At 42.8% G+C, this 26,886-nt stretch overlaps 1 protein-coding gene and 1 long non-coding RNA gene across 2 annotated transcripts; one reads left to right on the top strand and one right to left on the bottom strand.

Moving 5' to 3' along the window:
* On the bottom strand, positions 1-25,822 carry LOC146438169 (uncharacterized). The gene is made up of 4 exons (XR_014851679.1): positions 25,687-25,822; positions 2,552-2,759; positions 1,191-1,303; positions 1-376 (listed from the first exon to the last, which is right to left on the bottom strand). It is a non-coding gene; the product is annotated as an uncharacterized LOC146438169 (long non-coding RNA).
* Positions 1,424-5,269, top strand: SFRP2 (secreted frizzled related protein 2). The gene is made up of 3 exons (XM_085058553.1): positions 1,424-2,095; positions 2,741-2,821; positions 4,207-5,269. The coding sequence occupies exons 1-3, from the start codon at positions 1,603-1,605 to the stop codon at positions 4,509-4,511; spliced, it is 879 nt and encodes a 292-aa protein (XP_084914679.1). The 5' UTR covers positions 1,424-1,602; the 3' UTR covers positions 4,512-5,269.
* Positions 25,823-26,886: the final 1,064 nt, after the last annotated feature.

Here is a 26,886-nt window from a genome sequence, read left to right as displayed (position 1 = left end):
TTTAAAGGCACTTAATGGCAAGAATATATGGCACTGTAAGAAACAGACAACTTTTAAGCTTTACCACAAGTGATACTAGACATTCAGGATATTTATTTTCCAGGTATCAAACAACTTGAGGAGAGAAGCTGGCCTACAGGGAGATTAAGTTCATCAGCTTGGCCCACTGGAATGGATCTTGGAATCTCCTCTGGAAGAGCTGGCACTAGCTTCACCGTGTGACAGCAGCCTGCATGGGGCAGCACTGCAGCCATTCCAGCATGGCAGCCCTGTGCCTTCCTGGTGGGAATGCTGCAGGTCCCATCTCTTTCCTATGCCACAAGCAATGACTCACATCTCCGGGAAGCCCAGTCTGGAAACTGGATGTACAGGGATCCTGCAATTTACAGAAGTCATCATGGCTAAGGCTAGCTTCCCATAAAACATCTCTATAAGGAGAAATATTCAGTAGCTGATTAATGAATGTGGTTTACCACAAAATGATACTACACAGGCCTACTCTTTTCAATAATAATCTCATAAATAATATTACTAAAAATCCAAGAATTATCCAAAGCACACTGAAGCTGGGTTGTGATCCCAGTGCCTTGCCTGTTGTCTTCCCCTTGGTGGTAAATCAACACAAACACAATTCTTTAAGGGAGTTTCTAGGTGAAGACAGGAGCGAAGGGAAAGGGATGTTCCTATGCTGCACAGAGCCAGGAGCTTTTAGCCTCACAAAAACGTGCTAGTATTTCGAAAGCACTTGGATGCTTCCACTCGGGGAAAACCCCAGTGGCAGTCGGGGGCCATCCAGGGGCTGTAGGGCCCGGCTCCGCTGCAGGACCCTGCTCCTGGCAGGGGAGAGCCAGGGACAGGAGGGGCTGGGGGCAGGAGGAGGGCCCAGCCTGGCAGCCCCCAGGGCTGGGCGCTGCGGAGCCGAAGTGGGGTCGGGAGTGCTGGCAGCCCCCAGTTGCTGCCTGCGGCTCCAGCGCCGGGCCGAGCCCTGCCAGCATCGCAGGGAGGGGCTGGAGGTGCCAGACACCCCCCGGGGGCTGAGGGAGCTGCTAGCCTCTCCCCTTGCCCGGGAACCGGCCCGGCCACATCTCCCGTCCGCTGGCAGCGAAAGCTCCAAAGGCGGGCTCCAAGGGGGTGCCGGGGGCAGCGGGGTCCCGCCGCTCCGCAGTGGCTGTGCCAGAGGCAGAGCTCACCTCCAGCTCCCCGCGCCCCCTGCCCGGCACAGGAGCTCCTCGGGGTTCTTTGTTCGCCGGGATCTTTCCCTCCTTCCCCGTGCTCGCACGGTTATGTTCATTGCAAGGATTTCCTGCCAAAAGACAATCCCCCTGAGCAAAAGCAGACCGAGAAAGTAGTGACCAATCCTTTCTGGATGGCTGTCACCAGGCTCCTCCCAGCCCCCGCTCCCCCTGCTATTTGCATACAAAAAAATCCAGAAAACTCCCGTTTGCCCCAGCATCTCGCTCAGACCCTCCGTCCCCGGCTGGCAGCAGGAGCCCGGGCTGGGGGACGCTGCCCGCGGCTGAGGTAGCGTCGCGCCGCCCGCCCCGTCACCCCGGCCCCCCGAGCCTCTCGCCGGGCCCCCCTCCACCTCCTCCGCGCCCCAAAATGCAGCGCCGCCTCTGCGCCCTGCTCCTGCTGGCGTCCCAGTGCATGGGCTCGGCCGCCGGGCTCTTCCCCTTCGGGGAGCCCGACTTCTCCTACAAGCGCTCCAACTGCAAGCCCATCCCCGCCCCGATGCTGCTGTGCCGGGGCATCGAGTACCAGAGCATGCGGCTGCCCAACCTGCTGGGGCATGAGACGGTGCAGGAGGTGCTGGAGCAGGCGTCCACCTGGATCCCGCTGGTGCAGAAGCAGTGCCACCCCGACACCAGGAAGTTCCTCTGCTCCCTCTTTGCCCCCGTCTGCATCGACGACCTGGACGAGATTATCCAGCCCTGTCACTCGCTCTGCGAGGAGGTGAAGGAGAGCTGCGCCCCGGTGATGTCCGCCTTCGGCTTCCCCTGGCCCGACATGCTGGACTGCAGCCGCTTCCCCAAGGACAACGACCTCTGCATCCCGCTGGCAAGCAGCGACCACATCCTCCCCGTCACCAGGGAAGGTAAGAGGGCGCGGCCGGGTCGCCCCCGGGCGGGCAGCATCTGCCCCCGGTGAGCCGCCCCGACAGCGGGGTGCCTCCCTCCCCGTCTTTCCGCAGGGAGACGAAGGCGTCTTCCTTGAGTTACAGCATGCCCCGGTGCTCCGGGACGGGGGGGACTAGGGAGGTGGCAGCAGACCAGGCTCAGGGAGGCTTTTCCAAGGGGAGCGGGGAAACCGTAGGCTCCGTCGGGGAACTGTCACCGGCCTGCACCCGTCTCCGTCCTCAAAGAAAAGGTCTCGGATTAGGCACTGGAGCCGCGCGGCATCCAGAGGGTCGGTCGCCTTGTGCGTGGGTCGTCGCTGTAGCGCGGAGCTAGGGTGCTCCGTGTCGTGTTTCGACCTCCCTCCCCACCCCTCTTTTACTTTTTCCCCCGTTAAAACAAAAACTTTTGGTTGAGGCGTAACCATAAAAGCCCACCTTCCCCCCTGTAGCGGGTTGCAGCAAGGTAAGGCGCCTCAAAGTGCTCGGGCAGCTCCAGGGCTGGGGGGACAAGGAGCAGGGTCTGGGATGAAGCGACGGAAAGCTGGCGTTTCCCAAAGGGTTCCCAACGCCACCTGCTGTTCCTTTCTCCCCGGGTCTGACGGGGACTGTTGCTTGCATTTCCAGCACCCAAGGTCTGTGATGCCTGCAAAAACAAAAATGAAGACGATAATGACATCGTGGAAAACCTCTGCAAAAATGACTTTGGTAAGTGGAAGCAGAGCTCCTCTCGCTTGAAACTTGAGAGTCAATGATCAGGTACAGCTCCCAGGGGAGTCAGTAAGAGATGTGCCTGAATAAAGGCAAGGCTTTGACCGTTGGGTCATGAAACATAAAATTCCACCTTGGAGTAAAAAGTAGTCCTTTCTATCATTCTTTTCTGTTTACTGTTTTGAAGTAGTGGTCTTTTATGTGGATGTTGCTGGCAAGCCCAATAGAAAATAAAATGAAAAAAAAGAAAAAAAAGAGAATCTTTCATGCAGGCTATTGCCTGGGGAGAAGTAGAGCAAAGCTTCATTTAGATGTTTGAGACAGAGCCGCATGACCAATCTCAGTGTATCGTAAGAAAGACTCTCTCCGCAGATTAAGAATGAAGCTCTATATATCATTTGACAGAGAAGGTAATGCACAGACAATTGGGGATATAAACTTAATGGGAAGATCTGGGGTTAGAAGAGGACAAGAAAGCCCCTTCAACACAGACAACTGAAGGACACATTATCCACACATTAGCATTTCAAGAGCAAAAGGGAATAAGGAGGGGAATCCTTTTACAATAGGTCAGTGTTTAATACCTGGAAACAGATTTGTAGTATAAGTATGTACAACAATTCAAAAGTCTTTAAAAAAAGAAGACAAAAACCCACCCAAAACCTGAAACCATGATTGTGGGACATAATTGCTAAAACAACCAATAGTTTTGGCCTGGCAAATTGCACTCAGATAAATCCTCCTAAAGCTAAACATGCCCCACAGCTTCTTACAGAGCCCTGTATCCCCCTCCTAGTTATTTTACCAAATCGAATGCAGCTGTTGGACCAATTTGCCCTCCATGGGATCTATTCTTTCAAAAAAACAATGCATGTGAAATATCATTTCCTTACAGGTTTGCCTAAAATCCTCTCCAGCCTAATAAATTAAGTGTAGAAGTTTTGAGCTGCAGCGGAGATCAGGTTTCAGATTAGGTCTAGGTACTTGCCTCCCCGTCAAACGCTACTTTCAGGAAGGCTGTCCTCTCCCAGCAAAAAAAAATGGTGCTCTGCTTAGTGTAGCAAGTGTGCCCTCTCTCAGTTGCAAACAGGAGAAAAGCTGGAAAAAATATTAATTTAGAAAGGAAGAGAAAAGAGGGGGAGGGGAAAGAGGAGAAAAGAAATCCAAAAAACCTCAGCCCTAAGGTTGATTCAAACTGAAATGACTTGCATGCCCTTTGTGGCTTTAGAAATGGAGCCACCTGCTGCCTCTTCTGTCAGCCCTGACAGTTTAATTAGCAATAGAGCACCTCCCTCCCCAGGTCCTCTTTATGTGCACTAATGGGAAAAAAACCTCTCAATCTCTCTCCCTCTCCCCACTTCCCCCTCCCCTCACTCTATTAGCCTTGAAGATAAAAGTGAAGGAGATTGCCTACATCAATGGGGATACCAAGATCACCCCCGAAACAAAGAGCAAAACCATCTACAAGCTGAATGGGCTGACAGAAAGAGATCTGAGGAAGATAGTGCTCTGGCTCAAAGGTGGCCTCCAGTGTACCTGCGATGAGATGAACGACATCAACGTGCCCTACTTGGTGATGGGGCAGAAGCAAGCTGGGGAACTCGTGATCACCTCGCTGAAGCGGTGGCAGAAAGGGCAGCGGGCTTTCAAGCGGTTCTCCCGCAGCATCCGCAAACTGCAGTGTTAGTGGCTTTGTCTCTGGCTGTCTCCTGCAGCCACCCCTGTCCCAAGCTCTCTGGGCCTCCTGCACCTTCCTGCTTTGGCCCCTCTGAGCCTCGAGATGCCGTGGGCACAAGACACAGTGACCACTCTCCAAGAGGGGAAGAGCCCCTCCATTTTTGTACATAGGTTAAAATGTAATAAAAAACAAATTATGACTATTTTTGGGAAGTATTAAAGTATCTCGCTTAAAGCTTGGGGGTTTTTTATGGTTGCAAACGTGACTTTGGTCTGAGGTCTTTCCCTCTTGGTTTCGGTAATGCTGGTTCATTTATAGTGCTGCTTCTCTGTATATGTGCATGTTTGTTGTGCCACAGCAGGAGATGCAGAGAAAGCCAGGCGTGTGGCTGGCCTGTCACCGCGGGCACGACGCTTTCACTGAGGTGAAATGGCTTGCCGTCTGTATTAACACTATTAAGGTCACGTTACGACTCTTGCATGTGATACATAGGCACCAGTAAGAGTATATTAACCACTCTCACATTTTATTTTCCACGTGTCTAAGCCCTCCTCTCTCAGAAAAAAAAAAAGAACAAGTTTTGGAGCTGGTTGATCTGAGTGCAACTTTTTTTTTTTTAATTATTTTGCAAATTAAACCATCTGTAGCCTAACTGTAATATACGTAGTGGTTAACCTGAAAGAGTTGTAAAATATTGCTTTAATTAACCTTGTAAATACTCCAGATAAATGTTATATTCTTGTATATAAACTTTACATCATAGTTTACTCATTGTCTCTGTCTGTATTCACTTTAATCCATTTTGGGAGAATTGGGAGAAAGCTGTCCATGACTTTGTCATGGCAAAGCAGAATTTGTCATTCCACCCTAAGTGGCCAGTAGAAGTGCATGAGGAAGCCTGTAGTCCTGCAGTCAGAAAATACATAGTGGACCTCATTTCCCTGAAGATGAGCCCACAAGACACAGGGCTGAGGTTCAGTCAGTTCATTTTAATATGTGTCTGTTGAGCTCTGGGAAATGAGGCTTTTTTTCTGTGGCTCCTTTGTTCGACTGCCTGCATTTTGTCATCTTCTCAGAGGACTTTCCTGATGTGGAACTGCAATGAGACCACTGTCTTAAAAATTAATCAATTTTTCCATTTCTTGAAAAAGACATATTAAGGAGAAAAATGTCATTTGCAACTTGCAATTCCAAATAATGGTAGAGCAAGGCATTTTCTTGTGTGTATGTACACTCACTATTCTTATTGAGAAAGAAAATAAAACCTACTTGATAGTGTAACTAAATGAATGTTTTTCAGCATTTTTCTTACAAATGTTTTCTGATGAAGAGTGTTACCTGAATTTTATTGTACTTACCTTGAAAAATAATCTTGTTACACATAGAAAATTCTGTTACACATAGAAAATTCTTCTTAGCTTCACTGACAGGATAAGCAATCCCATATTCCCAAGAACAACATTTTAGGTTAACTCTTCACTGAGAGAATACAAATCCAACACTAGATTTTTCTTTCAAGTAAAAAAATATTATTTTCATAAATTTATAAAAAATCAATAATTTTTTCACCATCAGGATAAAAAGATGAAATCCAAAGATCCACCATGGTACATTGTTTTAGAAAAAAATTGTTTGCCTTCTCCCACAGTCTTAATGCATTCACTACACCTGGTACAAACAGCGGTAGGATGCTGACCAAGGAAGAAAGGAGCAATCCTCACATCCTCACAAATGTCCTCAAAAGTACAAGAATAACACACACACACACACACAAAAAAAAAAAAAAGTAAAGGAAAAACAGATTTTACTTTTTTCATGTTATGATGTAATTATTTTAACACCAGCACCGTGTCCATCATCTTACAGAGCCATTTGCATTCAGGCTTTTTATCACTCCACCCATTCTGCTCAGCACATGATGTAATGTCTGCACCTGAACAGCCTTGGTTCTAGAGGGAGCAAGCTCACAAAGAGGAGCTGTCTGAAGATGAACCTGCAGCAAACAGGAGTGTGTGCCTTGTGGAGGAAAGCACTTTGAAGAGGCAGTTGTTGCAATGCAGTCTCTGGGGACTGAAAATGAACAGCCAGGACTGTTGCACAAAGCCTGCCTTACAGATAGTGAGTTGTCCTACATCAGCTATACAATTATCTTAGTTGGGCTGTCCTAGAAGGCAGCAGTACTGATGCTGATGAGGACAGACAGGTCACAAGTTACTTGCTCTGGGGTCAGATTTTTGCCAAATTACTTAAATGTATGAGGACATATTACCGATGATCAACAGTGTCCAGTGTTAAAAAAACCCCAGACCACATCCCCCTTCCACTCTCACAACATAAACACTGTTACACCAGCAAAATCCTGTTCCTGTCAGGACAAATTCAGGAGAAGAAGAACAAACTAAACTGGCAAACATTCAATCTTAGTAGTATAATCAGCGTCCTGGATTAAGGCCATCCTGCCATACAGATGCCCTACAGATAAAGCCTTCTGCATGTGGCCTTGGCTGAATCACTGGGATCATCCACCCTCAAGGTGCATTGGCAGGGGTCAGATTACCTTTCAGATTAACAGGATTTAGGCAAATGGGAACGCTAATGGGATTCACCTTTTCCCAAAGTTCCATTACCTTGTTCTAACAGTACTATATTAAGAGATTGTCATGTCCACCTCACCAAGAAGTGTCAATGTTTGTTGTCCTGTTTCTAGTGGTGTAAAAGCCAGACACTGCAAATTATTCAACTGAAAATTAGGATTTTAAAGTCACAGCCTGAGGAAACTTCATCTCTCCGATACTGGCAAAGAAGTAAACACATTTTTACTCTTACTTGCTCAAAAATAACTGAAAATCTTCAACTGTGCCAAGAATATACTGAGCCAAACATATAACAAAAATTGTCAGAGCCTGTTACTTCTCATAATTGTGTCACATATACTTCAGAGTAACTTTAGTACCTGGTATGCTATGGTTCACTCCTAACAAGTTTTTTTGCAATTGATGAAAAAAGGCAACTGACTGCTGCATTTTTTCAGACACTTTTTGTCTTTTTCTGAATAAACCAACATTTTAATGCAGCCAATTATGTAGCTTCCATTGTATTTGCTTTCATAAAAACTATAAAAGCATCTGACTACAATGGATTAGTTTAAGAACAATAATAATGACACTTGACATTTATACAGAAGTTTCCATTTAGTTTCTCAGACTGCCTTCACAAAAATAGGCATTAATATCCTTCTTTTGCAGATCGGGAAAATGAGGCACAGTGAAGTGAAGTGAAATAACTCATTCAAAACCACCCAGCAAGTCTTTTACAGTCAAGAAAAACAGAGTATTTTTTTCTCCAAGTTTTATGCTCTAATCACAAGCCCACAGCAATCAGAATGATGTATAATCAAGGCAGCACTTAGATTATAATTTGAAAGCATAACAGCAACCAAGGCTCCCTCCAGCTTCTTTCCCCCGCATGTGTAAAACAAAATGACTGCCCAAATTCAAATTTAAAACCCATCAGCAATATTCCTCACAGTCTTTCCTCTTTTTTTTTTTATTGATTTTTCTCTTTATCCTGTAATTATTTCTTAATCCTTTGTTTTCTCCCTTACTTCTCATTCACTTCAGACACCTACAGAAGAGCCACTCAGCCTCTCTCTCACCCCTCTCATACAGACACTTTTGCCCTCAGAACTGTATATTAGAGAATTCATGCAGTATAAATACACACAAGCCACAAAAATCCTAATGACCAGCTCAAGACTCAAAAAGACCCAGCAGGAAAATCCAGCAAGAGACATGTAAATTTGATTAATGATTTTCTGTGAGGACAGGAGGACAGTTAGATGCCAGAAGGAGCATCACAGACACATGCTGGTCACCTCAGGCCAATATACCTATTCTGCAGTAGGGGAATATAAAGATGTATAAGGAATATGTGAGCAAGAATGAAGAACACACAGATAAAACATGTCTTTCCTTAATGAGCAGGTCTCCTGCATATCTCCCTGTTGTTATAACCCTTTGTTCTCCAATCTTGGGCCATGGAGCACCTCTCTCACCCCTCTTCTAGATGTCTCACTACCTCTTTTCAGCCGTCAAGGGTATCAGCCAAGAGCAGAGCCACCAAGACTCAGGAAGGGACCACCACATTGTCCCCCAGGTGCCTGCTGGGACACAAACAACCCCCATGCAGCCAGCAGGGCAGCTCAGCTTTGGCTGTTTTGGCAGTCCACTGCCATCCTCACCAAACCTAGCAGCTCTGAGAGCCTCTGTGATGTGGCCACATTTGGCAATGGCAGAGGAAGGGCGATGGATTGATTGCTACCAGAGCAGTAGGCAGCCTTCCTTAGCTTGGGCAGCCAGGCTTTTGTTATTGGAGCCAGAAGTTCTTATTTCTAGGCTTCAGAGACCTGCCTATATGATTTATCTAGAAGTTGCTTTCTTATCAGCAGATGTAGTTTCAGTACAGCCTGACTGTCTGGTGAAACAACCACAGGAATGGATCTTGTTTGCCTCTGTACAAAGAGGAGAGTGCAAGATATTCACATCACAGGAATCCAAGACCCCAAGCTCTCTTACAGACATAAATTAGCCCACACTGCATCCCTTTGGGGTGAGTTTAATAGAGTAACATTTTCCAAATGCATCAACTGCTTTCAGGGTGCGCCATGGGCTCCTAAATCACCTAGATGCCTTGGAAAATATTAGCCGCTATTCCCCACCGGAGTTCAAGCCAGCTGGCCGGGGTCAGCAGCAAGCCTGTCACCCAGCCAGGAGGAACACCTCAGCAATCAGCCAGCCAGCCCATCGCTCTCAGACTGATCAAAATAACCAACCAACACAGCAAGCTGCACTGGGGAGCAGTTCATGGAGCCAACTCCAAAACCAATCACACACAGAGCAGCTGTCCGGCCAGAAAGACCAGCACAAGTTAGAGGTATGCTCAGTGTCTTACATGATAGACACAAGAAGGAGCTTATACACCCTCTAAGACTCACACTAAGGCAATACTATTAATGCAGCTCTTTCAAAACCCAGATCATCCTTTTGGAGTCATTTTCAGACCACAAAAGTGATGCTAAAATCATGGAGAATTTTCTGTTTGGACAAAACAGGTTGCCATTAGAGGCACGGCCAAAACCAGCAGCAACTGGCAGATTTAGGACTGATCTAAGAAGGTAGCAGAAATGGTAATTTAAGAACACTTTCAACTTTCCAGATCTTTGTTTTCAGAGCTTAACCCTGACAGTCTTCATTAGACACAAAACTTAGCACATGGAGCAGCTATGGAAGGGCAACTAAAGATTTTTCCAGTGATACCTGTTTTTATCAGGCAAGAGATAACTAATCCTTTCCTGGCAATTTCCCTGCCATTGTTAGTTAAATTCGAATCCCTAACATTGTCTAATTGCCTTTTTTGTTATGTGAATCTCCAGCCATGCACCATAGGGAACCCTGGCTGGTTACACACTGAGACAGGTGCTTTAGTGGCTGCAGGGCTCACATCATTAGGCACATGCAGAGCTATTAATCATTTCAGTTTACTCTGAGGCACAAACCTGAATTAAGTCAGACCACTTTCCTAAGCAAAACAATAGCTTAATTGTAACAGGTAAGGCAAAAACAGTTTTGAGAGGTAGAGTTTCAGGAACTAGGGAAACTCCCCCCCAAAAAAGAATCAAGCACGACAAGAAAATACACTGTAATTTAAGGATTAGGAGGTTTAAGCATTTGTTTTCAATGAGGGAAGAAAAATAATTTTAAGATAATCTATTAGCCTCACACAGCCTGTTTCCTTCAGATGCTGAATTCCTCAATATGGGAAAAGTTGTCTCATTTACATTCTGTGATCTGCAGCACTTCAATCATCCCAGTGATATGAATGGCGGGTTGTTCAGGGTTTTTTCACACAATGGGGAGTTTTAAATAGCGATGGATTTTCGAAAGTATCTACTAAAGCACAAGTTCAAAGATTTCAAAAGTATTCTTAGGTTTTGATTTTTTAAGTAACTTACACAACAGAAGGAGGAAAAAAACAACTTCTTTGGAAACAACATAAGAAGACGTGGTTAAAATCCTGTTAGATGCTTACAGATGCTTATCTGTTGCTTGAGGTATCCACATATATTTAAAAATCTGGCTGCAAGACATATCCTTAGAGAGTTCAAAGTACCTGGCACCCAGGGATTTTGGAAATGGGACCTAGACTGTTGAAAATATTAGCAAGGAGTAGTATTATAATCTATCCCACACATGTGAAATGATAAATTTGCCTTTACACTTCTCTTTCAATATTTGACTAGAATATGAGAATTACTGGAAGGGCTGAAATAAGACATCTTGGCTTCCCCACAGAAACAGACTTTGTAAATTCATAAGGTACCTCTGGAATTCTAAAGCTAGCTCTGCCTTCACAAGAAAACACTGCATGACAATCAGTCCCTCAATTCAGAACTAAACTTTTGAAACCTTGCTAGAAAGATTAGCATCCTTCTCAACTTTGTACTGCTACATTACATAGATGAACAAGAAAATATTTGTATTAAATACTTCTGTCTACAACACAATACAGCTGGAAACTACATTAACACTTGCCTTGCAACTACTGCAACTAACTAGCACATAGCAAGGAGTAGTATAAAAGTCACAAGTATAGTCACAGTTCACAGAATCACAGAATGTTTTGAGTTGGAAATCACCCACATGGGTCATCTAGTCAGACTCTTAAGTGAATGGCCCATACAGGAATGAGGCAGGCAAACTTGGCATTATTAGCACCATGCTCTAACCAGGTGAGCTGATCTCAAAATGGATGGAAGAGATGCATTTTCTCGCATGTGAAACCCAAAAGGATCACTGGAGACAATTAGAACATGGATTACAATATAGCACATCTGTGCTGGTAAAGTGCCACAACCTAGCTTAGGGTGAAGTTCACCTAGCAATAACTACATGTATTGTTTGCATAAATATAAGCTGCTCCATAGAGTGTCCTTTTTCCACACCCCACTGCCAACCGTGTGCTCCCACCATATTCCTCGATCACACAAGGCAGACAGTGTGTGGGCTCAGGTCTTCTACTCAGCCTCAAATGTGCCCTGAACAGAAACAACTAGATGCCATGAGTGGTTTGTGATGAGTTTGGCTGCTGAGAAGAAGAACTATCCAGTTCCATGGCTGCATTATCTCCATGTCTGCATGGGGATCAAGTGATGCAGGGAAGTCTCAAAGTGCACTTCAAAAACAGGCCCTCAGCTCAGACATTTGCAAAGAAATAAGCATGTTACAGCAGGCTCTGTCTCGATTTGCTGCTATGGCTTGCTCAGAACCATGGTAAGTTGGTGAGGGCAGCTAAAGAGTTTGCAGTATCAAATTCATCTTGGTATAGTCTGTCTCTGGAGCACATTAAAGGGTCCCACAGGGACCTACCCTTCATGACAAGGAGCCAGGGCTGGGGTGCTGTTCCAGCCCTTGAGCTCCCACAAGCCAGGAAAGCAGCAGGCAGGAGATGGCAGTCTAATAATGACCATCTGCAGGGCAGGGCTCAGCACACCTGAGTCTTGGACGTGAAAATTATTCCTTTTCAGTTTTATGGTAATCTTGGGTCCCAGGCTTGCAGCATTTGCCAGCTGGACTCTCCTCCTGCTTGTCTGTCTCCCACACTCATTCTATCTTTAATCCTCTCAAGGAGAAAAAGGATCTAGAAGAGCTTGTGGAAAACTTTACACACAGCAGTCCTCAAAAAAGAGATAAGAAGGAGGTGCTGGTGAATATTGTAACAGCATTATCTGCTTCAGTGGGAGATTCTCGTCTGGCTGATGCATTTCATTTCTGACACACAATTGAACGGACAGTGCAGAAACAGAGGGAGGGCAAGATTTGCCAGGGAATTTGGTACCAGCACATATTCTAGGTGGACTTAATGAAGTGTGAAATGATGGCCTGGAGCTGGTCTTAGGGAAAACAGCAGTAAAATTCCATATACATTAATAGAAGCAGAGGTACCACTATTGACTATTTTGAAGAGTCTGACTGTTCAGCAGCAAGAGAACTTCTTTTCTAATTTTCATGCTATGTGTAAGTCAAGGACACCAAGGATTCAGAAGAGCCACTCCTGCTCAAACTCCAATTAGAAGAGAAGAATTGTGAGTAGATGGACTCCTAATGAAGCCACTGCTCTAATATAGCTGATAGCTAAAATGCAATAGCTGGCTACGTCTGAATAAAACATGTGCTTGTATACAAATGCAATAGCAAAAGCTATTGGGAAGAAAAAATATCAACCCTGATTGTCACTGTGTTGGCATATAAAGAGGTGGAGAAGTAACTGTGGTCAGAAAAGTCATTCTCATGGTATAGTGTCAGGCAACTGGCAAAGTGCAAAGCTGCCTGAAGTTCAATGAAGTCAGCCTGGTGACATGTGGAGCAGATGCTGAAAGCCTGACAGCTGGAAATGTTGGAAGCACTTGTCATCAAAAGGTGGCAGGAAGCTTATGTCAGCTGGAAAAGAGCCTGGATGCTTGTTGCTAGGGCAGCAGAGAGGGTTTTGACAGATAAAAGTGTTGGTGAGCAACGAGCAGAGATAAGAGCACAGATCCCTGGGAAGGCGGAGGAGGGCTGGTTCTTCACCTTTATCTCCAGTGATAGGGATACAAAAGGTCTCTGCAGACCCCCAGTTTGGGGCAAGGCCTTGCATGGTCCTCAAGTCATCTGCCACTAGATTAACCCTAGAAGGGAGCTGTTAGTATGACGTTTCATGCTCATTCACTGTGTTATGGTACAAATGCAACAGCTAGCAGGGAGGCTGCAGATGAGGAAGAAAGTAATAGGTGTAAGAAAGAAAATATTTGCCTTTGGGAAGAGTTAGATTTGTTAGACTTGACCTTGAGAACCTGAATGACAAAAGTTACGCCCATGCCTGGCAAAGTGCCTTCTTTTTTATTTTACTTTCCACTAGACACATTCAGAGTAAAGCAACAAAGACATAGCAGACCTATCCTCAAGTAAATCTTATTTGGTCCTGTAAAAAACAGAAGGGAAAAAAGACCTGAAGGTTCTTTATTGGGATAGCTAAATCATAAGTATGTTAAAGAACAGGAAGAAAACCTAAAGACTGTCAAAAAGTGCACAGTCTTCAGAAAGACTGAAAAATAAGACCTTGTTAGTTGCTGGTTTCAGTCCAGATCCAGTAAAAAGCCTAGAGAACAGCAAAAAATAAAAATGCTTTTGCAAGTTTTTTTTTAAACAAGTTTCCCCAAATGTACAATATTGCTCAGAGATTTTCCAGAGCAAAAGCCTCTTCAAAAAACATTATAAAAGTTACAGTATTGATAGCAATTTCAGATAAATGGAAAACCCAAGGTCTTTGTCAATTTTCACACTATGAGAAGTTTCATTAATCAAGTACAGCTGGCTGAACATTTTTTTCATTATATGGTTTATTGGTTTGGATGACTCAAACAAATTGGGGAAATTCACCTAGTGCTGTTTCCCTTTCATTTCCAAGGCTGACAGTGAACATTTCACAATCCTGTATATTCCAGTTTTGGTAACAGATTTGCACAGTCACTGTCATTATCTATACTCACTCATGCACACTCAAATAGATAAGTGAGACAAGATGGCAAACACTTGTCTAGGTCATGGGAGACCAGGTTTAAATCTGTCCTCTCTGCCCCTCTGTATTCATGTCTCGGTTCACATTGAGAGCTTCACCAGTAGCCAGAGAATTTGGTAACTACACACTCAAATGGGGAGTATGCTCCAAATTATCTAAAATTACCGAATAAATCAGAAAGAGAAAGAATAAGCCTATGGCCCAATGACTCTGTTACTGCCTTTGCACAGCAGTGAGAGAACATGAAGTAGGAGGGTCAGAGCCCATCTCTGATCCTCAGTCTCTCTCTTGCCTCTGTAGTTGTGTTTTGTGGTCCCACATCAGACTCACAGAGAACATTCATCACATGGAACCTGACCCACAAATTCTGCTTTTACTTGCTTGATCCATTTGGTTTATTTTTTAAATCTCGATATCCCAGGAAAGAAACAGAGCTCCACCTCAGAATACTTTATTTCCAGCACTAAGACTTTCATCCAAGTGTTAGGCAAATCTTTTAGTAAAAAGTTTGAAGCAGTTTGGAGTCTTGAATATAAGTTGTTAACATCCCAGGTAAATTGCCCTACTCACTCAACCAGCAGATAAAATGGGAGAGCTGGGACTACTTCCCTCTCATGTTTATGATCCAATCCTTTTCTTTTATTAAATGTACATGAAAACCAAATGAAACAGTTTGCCAGGTGTTAAAAAATGTTTCTATAACCTCAAATCAATCCTTGTGCTGTGCTAACAATTCTAAAGAAATTAGGTTTCCATCCAGTCCATAACATTTTTTTCAGCTCAGCTGCCAAAATACTTTAAACCCAGCAACTATTTGCACAGCCCTATAAATTAGGTTTACTAAAGGAAACAATTAGCAAGCCTGCAGCTTACAGGAATTTCAATTGGTACTGCTACAGTGCATTGTTTAAGTAATTAGAAAATTATTCCGACTATTGTAAGTATTTGCAATACAGATCTGGTGCATATAGATGCTGTCCTATTAATAATGGAAGCTATAAAAAGCTTGAAAAGCTAATCTGCAGAGAAGGTCACATGCTTATTAGTCTAACCAGTATATGCTTTTCATTGTCACTGAATAGCAATATTAAAATAAAATAGGACCATACAGGGAAATGTGCTCCTGCACTGCTTAACTTGTGAGAATTCTAAAGATCTAGATGTGTCACTTACTCCATTCAAGTTTAAACAGATGAGGATCTGGATAAAGACATGAATATAATAATTAATGACGTTAAGGTGTACCACTGGACTAGAATTCTTCATTAAATACTTAGCAGAGCTATAAAATCAGTAGCAAGATGTCATAAAACTGAAATAAGTTTCCAAATTAGTGTCTATTTCCAAATGGAAATAGCGTCAGTCATAAATGAGATGCTTTAATCACAATTTAACACTCCCTACAATCCTGAAATGCAATTAATCTGCTTAAGGCAGCAATACTTGCAATAATGATTAGCAGCCTTAAAAATTCTGCACCTCAGATTTAGCTATTAAGCTCCAGAGATGGGCTAGCAGCCAGATGTTTATAAACTCTTTTCAGGTTACAATTTAGTTACGGTTACAGGGTTAGACAATGTCCTCTCATTTAGCCCTCCAACTGACTAGCTTAACCATTATCTGCCACTACACTGGGCATATGCACCCTGCTGGCTGCCACTGTCCAATGCCAAGTCATCTATTTCCCTGCCACTGCTCCGCTGAGGCTGCTCCATTCATCCCCTAGACAGCCCCCTTTCAGAGGAGCATTACAGGCTCAACAGACCTCTTTGTTGGAGTTCTATTTACACCACCATTTTTTGTTACTCAGATTGTGAAAGGAAACAACAGGAGATGGAGAGGAGACAGACTGCTAACACAGTGGACCAGAAGTCATCAACCTCGGTCCTTTGAAGTGATATGCACAGTAAATACGGAAACTCTACCAATATGTGAAATAACCTGGTGGTCTAAGTGCAGTTCCCAATAGATATGCGGATCTATATCTGCAAAAAGTCAGCATCATAATCAGCAATAAGTGGCAACCTTCCCCACGATTTATAATGAACTGCGGTGTAATTATTCACCCGGCTCCCATTGATTATAATGGGATTTGGCTGGATAAATCTCCATGTAACTCTTTGAAAATTTGGGAGCTTTAGGGCAGTTGCTGCTCCGAGGTGTAAAACCTTATACACATTCAGATGGAATGTGCTGTCTTCCAAACATAGCTAAAATGCAGCAGTAAGTATGATGAGCCTTGACTTGATTACTGCTGTCTCCAAGCTGTTGTGGGATAGAAATGCACCTCCCTGCAGCAGGACAGCACAATGACCGTGTGCTTCCCGGGTAAAGGAGTGCTGGAGCACAAGCCAGACTTTGAAGATGTGTTTAATTCCCTTTGACTTTGACAGGACTAAAACGCACACGACTGCTCCATGGCATGGATTTCAGCATGTGACCCAGGACTTGAGGCATGCAGCAGTGCTCCAGAGGCCTCACAGCAGCTCCAGTTGTCAGGTTTTATTTGGGGAAGCTGCTTTGCACACACACCAGGCTGCTCAGCAGCTGCCTCCCCGGTGTGCCATGGGCTGGTCTGCTCCTTGCCCACACTACAAAGGCATTTGCAGCCACATTGCTTCACTCTGGTGCCTTCAGGAGCAGCACTGCAGCTCAGGGAGTGATGGCAGCACCAGAGCTTTGCACGCTGAGGTGACAGGCACACTGTGTTGAACCACCAGCTGAGCAGCATAAAGGGCTTGGGCTCTGTGAACTCTGTGCTGTTCAGGCAGATTTCCTACACCAGCCAGCAGGTCCAGTACGGGTGTATGTGTGTCACTCATTTCTTTGCTGCACTCTGACTGAAATACACCTCTTGTCCCCCAGCCCTTTTCTCTTCACTATTTAGTGCAGCACCTTATCCCCCAGCTTCAGCTTCCTCCCTCCTACTGCTTTCTGAGCCTCCCTGAATGGCAGCTCTGTGCTTCTTCCGTTACCAGATTTTGAGACTGCAAGATCATGGCACCCTGGTCCCACTGGCTGTGCTGTCCATTGGCCCTTCCAGCACTCTCCACCACCATCTTCCAATCCAGTGGTGCCTTAGACAAAATAAACACCACCAGAGGCAAAGTTAATGTTACTTCTCTATGGCAGCTATCTCCCATTTCTGTAGGGGGACAAATGCCCAATAGTGTTGTGGAAGATAACTCTGCATGTGCTGCCTTTACCATGGCCCACAACCAGTCTTTCAAAACGTTTTATTGGTGCACAGATTCTGGGGTTCTGGGATGATAAAGATCTCACCTGCTTCCATTTTATAAAATGCACATTTTTAGATTTCCTTTTTCAAACAAAAAAAAAAAAAAGGTGAAATATACAAGCCTAGCATGCAAAAAATTAAACATTACTAAAAGAAAGTATGTTGTTACCGCAGAAAATATTCTCTACCTAAAGCAGTCACATCACTGGAGAAACAAAGGAATTGTTTCTTGAATTTTCATTATTTGAAGTAAAGAGGCTTGCTTCACTAACTTTTGCAGATATGAGGAGAAAACACATTTTAATGTTCTTTTTTGGCAGATTAATTTACTATTTCTTGTCTGGTGTGTTTTGCTGCTTTTTAAGAACACCTTCACAAGCTAAAAGTGTTCTTCTTTTATCTGACAATATCCAGAAGCTGGACATAAAATAGACAATGTACAGAGCACTGTGTGTGCATGCATGTTTCAATGCATAGAAATTTGCACTTTTAATTTTACCCAGTGCAAATGACAACTAAAAGCAATAGCCTTTCAGCTTTTGCAAAAATAGGTCCCTTTTTTGCATTTTATGGGGTAGTTAGAAAAACAAAATTTTATTGCCTGTAGAGGGGAACAATTTTCAGTAATTTGAGCTTATAGTGAAACCAGCTGATCTCCCTCTTGCTTTATCTGTATTGCTTTATTCTTTGATCATAAATGTATCCAATGAATATTTTTGTGTTATTTTATTTTCTTGATAAATTATATGCATTGAGATAAAAAGTATATTAGTTACTATTATTTTCCTAATGGGTTTTCCTTTCCCGGACAATATTGTTTTGTAGTTATCGCATTGAGAATTTGCCAAAGGTATCTGACAGACCCAGCCTAGAGCTTCAGCAATTCTGACATTCCTACAAAAGTTCCAAGAAGAAAAAAAAAAATCCATTATTTTTTTGCTTCCTAGGAGCCCCAGAATCCAGCCTAGTCAGTCAGGAAAAAGTTGCTGTCTTGTAAGGCTAAAGCAAGCCTTTGAAGCATGTCAAGTTTATGAAAACATAGACAAATCCAGAAAAGCATTCTTTGGGTAAAAGCTCAAAGAATAAATTTTAAAGTGTTTGTTGTGTTCTGTTGATTGGTAGGTTAAAGATAACAACTTACAGGGCTGCCTGGTCATCAAGAGGTTGGGATGGAAAAACAGAGCCCCTGATGTTAATTGCACACAATTTAAATTTGGCTTAGGCTATCTTACACAGCTCCTTGCTTTTGATTAGATTTCTGCCAAGTGCTCTGACACTCTTGTTTGGTAAGTGCTACAAAGGTACAGTGTGAGCACACTGAACTTGGGTGCTGTTAGTTTATGCAGAAACATTCCTCTAACACCCAGTCCCATTTTGGCTGCCTACTCCTGTTCCTTAAAACACTGTAGAAAGAAAGGGACAAAATAGGATAAAAACATACAACTTTTCCCTTGAAAATTTCTGCTTTGTCACAGGTAAATTCTCTTTACACTTTCATTTTTTTAAAGAGATTCTGCTGTTGCATTTTAAAGAGCACTTAGAAATATAAAGCAGCTACTTTTATAACAGAAAAATATTAATTTGTTAAAGTTTATTGCAAATCTTTTGATTCATATTCTGGGTTAAATGTCCAGTATGGAAGCTAGACAATGAAGGGGCAGAGACAAGCCTGTACGTCTAAATTAAAACCCAGTGCCCCTGCCCCAAAAAAGGCACTCGTGCCTCTCAGCCCACTGGTTTGGCATCACCCACCCTTCCTAGCCAGCCCAGCAGGCCTGGGCACCCCCTTACCAGCTCTCTCCTGGGGACCAAGACTGTTAGACCCTCCTCTGCTTCTGTGTCTTTTTCCTTCACTCTTGGAAAATGGAGCCATCGAGAGACTTTCAACCATTTCCTGACATAAAACAGTTTTCACAAAATTTTACAACAGGCAAGGGTGAGATGGTATCTCTGTGCAGCTAGCTCTATGCATTAATCATAATCACTCTTCATCACAACTGTAGTGGTATCCAAAAGCCCAGGCACAATTCTTGGGTAACGTTAATTTACACCTCATTAGCAAGTACTTTTTGCCGAGCCACCAGAAGAGAGGCCCTGACTGTACAGATGGTATCTAGTCTTTATCTGAGTCTGCTGCTGACAGACACTGTTTAGAGGAGAGTTTAGCATTTACAGCAAATATTTTCTTGCCAGGTCATTTTGCCACTGCTGAGGGCAAGTCATGCCCATGGCCATACAGCCACTGATCACCCATTATGCACTGATGTTACAGGTCCCTGCTGCATCCAAACCCTTTAATTTTTTATTTCCCGGAGGCTAACTAAAACTTCCACTGTCACATCCAAATTCTAGTGCAGATAGGCTGACACATGAGAAAAAGGTGTCATTGTCAGAATGAGTTGGGTTAAAAAAAAGCCCAACAAAACAACAAAGCAAACAACAAAAAATTAATATTTTCTATAACTTCTTCACTTTAATAAGCTGGAAAAGAGTATACAATACCCTGAAATACTAGCAAATGGTCTGCTGTCTTTTAAATAAAACTATTTTTATTCTTAAGACCCAGTTAACTGGGTTAAAGCAACTCTCAACCAGTTCCTAGCTTGCTACAGAATCGAATTATGGTGTGCAATGTTGAGTAAAGCGAGATCTAAACTATCCCAAGCAATTTCCAGTTTTATTGCATAGTGACAACAGAAATCAGATTCAATTAGCAAGATATGAATGCATTTTCAGAGTCTGCAAGTTTTTTATCACTTGCTAGCTGGTAAACAAATAAATTATGCAGTGTGAATTGAAACACATCTCTACTTTGGGCTATATAATGTAATTGTTGTAATTTAATTCAGCTCTAATGAGATTAGAGTTTGCGGATGTGTAATCCAGTATTTTTGTAAAGATACATTACCATACATTTGAACTACAAAAGCAAGTCTGCTTTACCGTATTTGCTGACTTGTCAACACCTTTGCTTGACTCTGCAAAAGTTTAGTGAGTGTTTTCTTTTCCCTTGTTCCCTCAATTAGATCCTCGTCACCTTCAAAAGACATGAGATCAGGAGCTTCTTGCCTTACACTTCTGAGAGAAGCAGCAAAAAGGGCTGAGGAATCAGAATGGCAGCTGGACATCTAGATGGCTTTGAAGTTCCTGCTAGGTAAAGTTGTATCTTTTGATACTTAAATCCTTCTAAAATGTACATCTCTCCCCCGGTGAACGGTGACTTGCAATCCCTGCTTCTCCCTTAGATGAGTTCAAAGTGCCATGACATTCTTTAAGGCAGATGGTAAAACTGTAGCATATCCTTCAATACTCAGGAGCAAAACTCAAGGGCACATCACCCACAAGACTATGGTGTACATGGCAAAAACCAGCACAGAAGGGCACCTTTAGACTTCAATTTCCATTAGCCGTAACAACCACCACCACATATGGCAATTTCAACTGAAAAAAAAACCCAACAAAACCCAAAACAACAAACACTTGTTTAAAAAAACCAAGAAAAAATTATCCCCTTCAGTTTTATAATTTTTATAGAAAATTGAAAGACGCTTACAGAATTGGAAGATTTGGGAGGAAAAACAATACCTGAATGAGATGTTTGATAATGACCTTCTCTATTTGGAACCAGAAGTACTATCTTTAGACTTCACTGAGTACTCAAAGTCAACTTTTCAGCCTCTGTCTGTGTGAGCTATACCACAGGATTTATGGTGTACCTGCACAGTTGCTCGATTAGAGCATCTGAAAGATCAGACCCAGACCTTTCTGAATAAACCTAGAAGATATCTTGTTTAAACCTCAGCCTGCTAATTTTGTTGCAGTGATTTTGCCCCCATGTATTGAAGAAGTAAAAGAGAATTTGCTGCCACAGGAGGCCTGGAGAGGCAGTGAAATACCCATCCATTAAGATTTCAATAATTCAGCTGGACTCAGCCCTGAGCAAATTGATGTCCTAACTCTGTCTTGTGCTGGTCCAGATAGCTGCCAAGGTTGCTTTTGGCTGAAGTCATGCTATAACTGTAGGTCTCTAGAATACCCCATCATCCCTGTTGGTCAGCTACCCTGAAGGAATTGCAAGACCACTATTTTTGATGTTCTGCAGTGTCCTAAGCAATTTCCATGCAAGAGGGGGAGAGGGAGCTTAGCAACATATCCAGCATCTCACAGGACAATGGGGGTGGTGAGGGCGAAGATGAGAAAACCCTTATCTGGCTGTTGTTCAACTTGAAGTTATATTTGTTTTGACTGTATTTCAGGAAAGTGATTTATTACCATCAGAGGAACAATGGAAGTAAGTTAATTTACATATTGCTTGCAAATATTTTTATAATCGAATTGTGTGTTTATAGCAATACCAGAAACTTTTAACATTTTGTTCACAGAAGTGTAGTTAATAAAGAATTTTCTTTTCTTGAAAAACTTAACTGGAATTTTTATTACGTCGGCTTAATTGGTCGCTCAGGGAGAGGGTGGAGAGGAAAGCCTGTTATCTCCCTGTTTCTGCCTCACCTTTTCCTAGTTCCTTAATTACTTATTATCTTAATTAGGCCATCTCCAGCGCGGGGCTGTCCCGGTGCGCTCCCCATAAGGGGGCACCCTTGGCTGAGTCCTGCGGGACAGCGCGGGGCTGCTCCGGGATGCTGAACGCCAGCGCGCTGCCCGCAGGGGTGATGTGATGTGGTACCCGTATAAAGCTGGGAAATGACACGGCCGGCGCTGGTCCTGCAGCATCCAGGCTCAGCATCCATCATCCAGCCACTTCCTTCTAAATGGAAAAAAGTGTGGCTGCTGTTGCACTTACTCTTCTGAAGGAGGAAAGGGAAAGAGCCATATGCTTAAAACTGATACGCAGATTTCTGCAAAGTCCAAAGTTCTAACTGGATGCAAACTTTGGCTAAGATGGGATAGTAACTAATAGCAACAGAGAATGGCTTCTAGCTTTTGCCTAGCTGATTGCTCAAATCTGAATCCCAACTGGTTTAACACTGGCTGTGTCTGAACAAAGAAGCTGCTTTGACCCATCAGCCATCACCACACAAGATCTGGATCTGCAGCTCATCCAGGGCAGGCATCACAGAGAATGTTTCGACTCTCTTCCAGGAAGGGAGACAGTGCATGTCTGTCTCCTTAGCTTTATTTCAGGTTGTACTTGGGGTGCAGTCAGTGCACACACAGATCTGTAAGGCAGGAGGTGCTGCAGGCTCCTGAAATGTAGGCCCAGAAGGCTCCAGGTCAGAGGGAAATTAACATCCAGGTTGAGTCAAGCTCAGATGAGCAAGATTCTTAACTACAAGGGCGTGGGACTGATCTAACACAGAAGCTCACACAGCCTTAGATATGATAAGAGACTGATTTATAGCTCTAAGACAATCTCCTCCTTCCTTAGGGCTCAAGGAAACTTCTATTAACTCTAGAAGGAAGATAAATACCAGTTACAATTCTCACTTTACATAGAAGGAAGCAGAAACAGGGCTTTAAGCCCTCTTCTGAGTTTGCATTTACTTTGGATATTTCAGCCTTGGCTGTTGCCCAGACTGTGCTTGTTCAGTGGAAACAAAGCCACTGCTGCTCCTACAGTGTGAATGGCTTGTCAGAAAGAGCCATTTTGGAGCTGTTGTGCTTAAGACAACATCCTTCTCAGCTTACAGCTGGGAGTCATAACACAGTCTTCAGGGGTTACATCTGGCAAGACAACCAAGCCTCTGTGGAAAGCAGCAAGCCATGGCTTTTGGTCAGGTGGAGAATAGCTTTCATATAGGAAGAAAAACACAAATTGTGTTTTACTTTACGTGCATGTGCACTGATGCTGTTGTCAATAGGATAAAACCTCAGCAGGATAAAACTTTTAAGGAATAGTTCAAGTCTTCAAGTTTTAAGTTTAAATTCCCTTTTAAGGAAAAGACTTCAAGTTTTCAAACTGTCTAATAATGGGCTATGTAGGAGAAGAAAGTCTTCTTATCTAGATGAAGTATTGCTACGGAGGGTTCCCTGAAAGAACTGAAGAACTCTATTCATCAAGTTACTCAGGCACATGTCTGATTAGAGAGAAAGCTTGTTTTGTGGTTAGGGTGCTAAAACTGGGGCTCAGGGTGCTTGGGCTCACTTCCTTCCCTCTACCACAGGCTTATCTGCAAACCTGAGAAAACTAGAATGATATGTTTTCCACACCTGACCTCCTTATTCAGTAGTTTAAATAATAATTTAAATAGTTTTAATAGTTTGCCTTACTGATTTTAACAGACATTTAGAATAAAGGGCACCACACTGAAGTTACTACAGTCACCCATACCATTCATGTATGTTTTCCATTGAAAATATTTTGCACAAAACTGGTATTGAATCAGTGCTGAAACACTTGAATTCAAACTGCACATAGCGGGAAAGTTCCTATCTGCCTGGGAGAGCCTGTGGGATTCTAAAAATCAAGCACTCTATGCTTTAAAGACTTAGCAGTCTTTAAAGTTAGTTAATGTGTACTACAGAGAATCAACCACTGTCAAAAAATGCCTATAGCCTATAATTCTTATAGTTCTATTACTTGTGTAACTCAGTCTTCAGCAACTGAAGCTTCATTCCCAACCTTTAGTTTGTGGGAGTCAGTCACACCAGCAAGGTGATATAAACAATACAGAAAAAAAGAAATGTTTAATCTAATTTGGTACAACTATAACCACACCACACCTTAGCAAGATTTTGTGATGAGTTTTGTAGTGCATTTAAAATAAAATATCTGCACCAGGAACACGTTGGGCCCTCAATTTTCAGAGCATAGCTGTGTGACAGCAGCAAAGGCTCCTTCTGCAGTAGAAGAGGAACTGAAGCAGAGCCTCTTTCAGTAAAAATAGCAGCACCAGAAGCTGAAGTTCACTTTGCACTCAGTTTTGGCAGTTCTGCTTCATGCTCTGTTTAGCTGGGAGTAATGTCTTCTCACACCTACCTGTGTATGAAATTTCATACCTATCTGTGTATGAAATTACTTTATAATAGTGAACACTGGTCACTGTGGGTCTCTGCCAGTAAAGGGTTTGTTTTATTTATTCCTTGTTAGAAAATTTAAGAGTCACCAAAGCAACTTCCAAGTTTGTGTGTTAAGTACTAACTGCTCTAATAGTTCATATCCAGATACTTTTGTATAGTTTTCTAACACACTGTTGATCTCCTTTCATGACCTTACTTTCTCCAAAAGCATGTCATATAGCAATGCAAAAGTTAAAAATTAAAGTGTAGTAACTGCCCAAATCTGATCCCTATATTTCAGAGACTAACAAATAGGACCAAGATTAAGAAACAAAGCTGGATGATTATTGAGATAAATGAAAAATAACCAGTGTACATTTTTGCATCAGGTAAGAAAGCCTTCTGATTCAGGAGCAGAAAATGTAAAGATGATCATATTTAGGATTTAAACAGTTTGGTTAATGCATGCAGGAAATTGCCCATCTGAGATGAAAACAGAAAAAAAAAACCATCTAGCGCTTGCCTAAGTACACACAGGTCTAGACTTCTGCACTGCTGTCCTGCACTGCTGTTCTTCCAGGTGGCAATAATTATTCTTGCATTCATGTGCATATAGTTCTTGTTTGATTTGGTGAGAAACATTTAAATTAGTCAAAATTTGAAAACCAACCACATACTCATAAAAGAGAAAGAAGCCCTCTTCATTGCCCTGCTTACACATTTCTCTTTCTTGCCACCCCGCCTTTGACTACTTGGTTTACACCTCTGTGGTTCACAGAGGTCACACATCACAGTAACTAATACTGAGAGAGAAGACACCAAACACTTTCCTCTGCCCATTACAACATTTGCATCTTTAGGAGCTAAAGAGAAGAGAAATCAGATGACAAGGTAGAACACGCTATTTTCAGTGGGAGGGGTAAACCTAGGGCTCCTTTTATCTGATCAAAACTGCTTTCTTTTCCATTTTCTGTTCCAAGAGCTCGCCAAAGCAAGTAGCCAGCCCTCCACTGTGTATCATGGCTTGGTAGACAACATCAGCTGGCAAAACTTTCTGTCTGACTCCGAGGTCATGGTGGGTCTTTGCATACATTCACATCCCTGCTCTGGATAGTCATGCTATTCTCAGACACAGTGAGAGGCCAGAGAGAAATGCACAGTCCTGTTAGTAGAAATAAAGCAATGGATTGTGATGATTGACTCCCACCCTTCCCTTCAAAGTGCTTTGCAAACATGTGAAAAAAAGGAAAAGCTTCATTTCTTTTTGAAAGAAAAAGGAAATGAAGGTCAAAGGGAGCATAAAATCAGCCCTAAATGGAAAGGGCATTCATTAGCTTTCTCAAAAAGAACAAAAAATAAAAAGCAGCAACTACTTACTAGATGCAAGAGAAACAGCAACAGCCTGTACCTTCCAAAAGAGCCTTATCCAGGCTTATCGAGAACGTAAAACGTCTCCTGAAAAAAAAGGCATGCTGGGGAAGGCTCCTATTTCAAAGAGGCCAGAGCAAAAAAAGTTGCAGCAAAGCAACCAAGGTTCAGCTGTAGATAATTTTGGGCAAGAAGGAAGAGATTGCCCTTCACCAGATGGCCACATATAAAGCAGCACAGAGGAGGGGGGTAGGAAAAGGGGAAAAGAAAATAAGAAGAGTTGGATTTGGGGTTTTTTTCCCTATTAAGTCTTGGCCTGAAATAAAACATAGGCCATTCTGATAGCTGTGTTTTTTCCTCCAGATGGTAGCTGACAATTTGGGGTTAACTTCCACATGACAAAGAAGCAAATTAGAGAAAAAGGATTGTTTCTCAGTTACTTTTGAGAATTTTGTTATTTCAGATTTTGAAAAGTATACATGGAGCCTGTGTTTTGCTAATTCACCTTGTAAAAACCTGATTTCCAGTAGGTTTGCATATGTGTTCAAATAACACTCTTATTTCTCCATTTTACTCACAAATTTTGCACTTAGAGAGATGCAGACCACTGCTTGCAACTTGTGCTTGCAACTGTGTTATGTACTCTGAGATATGGGGTGGCAACAAAGAATGCTATTCAGAGAATTACCATCCTTGAAAAAACATTCTATCCTGCCCTAGCCTAGCCTATCCATTCTTCTCAACATAAAGGCAGAAGTCTAATTATATCAAATGGAGAGGGAAGGAAAAAGCTTATTAGTATTCTGACTCTGTATTTTCCCAAAGGAAATTCTGACTATCAGGTACTCAACTGATTTTTACAATGCAATTTGCTTGCCATTGGAAGCTGTCCATTGGTGAAAATTAAATAAATATGATATACAGGAACAAAGTTGTTCTCCCCTGGCATAATACTAATCTTAAATATCTCAAATAGAAAAGTAGATCAAACGCAAAATCTTTATCTCTGGTACCATAGGTGGCTGCCCATTTTACTGATTATATAACTTGTATCATGTGGCAGTCACAGAGTGAGAACTTACTTGGGAATATAGTTGAAAAATGAAACAGCACAGTCATGACAGCACTGATTTCTGTACCTAAGTAATGAGGCAAATCTTGAAAAAATAAGGCTGGTTGATTTACTTAACATAGAAATTCCTGCCAATT

Source organism: Lichenostomus cassidix, chromosome 4 (assembly GCF_008360975.1).
Source record: "Lichenostomus cassidix isolate B80296 chromosome 4, HeHo_3.0, whole genome shotgun sequence".
Classification (NCBI taxonomy): domain Eukaryota; kingdom Metazoa; phylum Chordata; class Aves; order Passeriformes; family Meliphagidae; genus Lichenostomus; species Lichenostomus cassidix.
This window is presented reverse-complemented; position numbering and strand designations above follow the sequence as displayed.

Coding starts and splice junctions, on each gene's coding strand:
- SFRP2 (XM_085058553.1), top strand. CDS start 1,603: ATGCAGCGCCGCCTCTGCGCCCTGCTCCTGCTGGCGTCCCAGTGCATG. Junction 2,096..2,740: donor CCTCCCCGTCACCAGGGAAG/GTAAGAGGGCGC, acceptor TTGCATTTCCAG/CACCCAAGGTCTGTGATGCC. Junction 2,822..4,206: donor CCTCTGCAAAAATGACTTTG/GTAAGTGGAAGC, acceptor TCACTCTATTAG/CCTTGAAGATAAAAGTGAAG.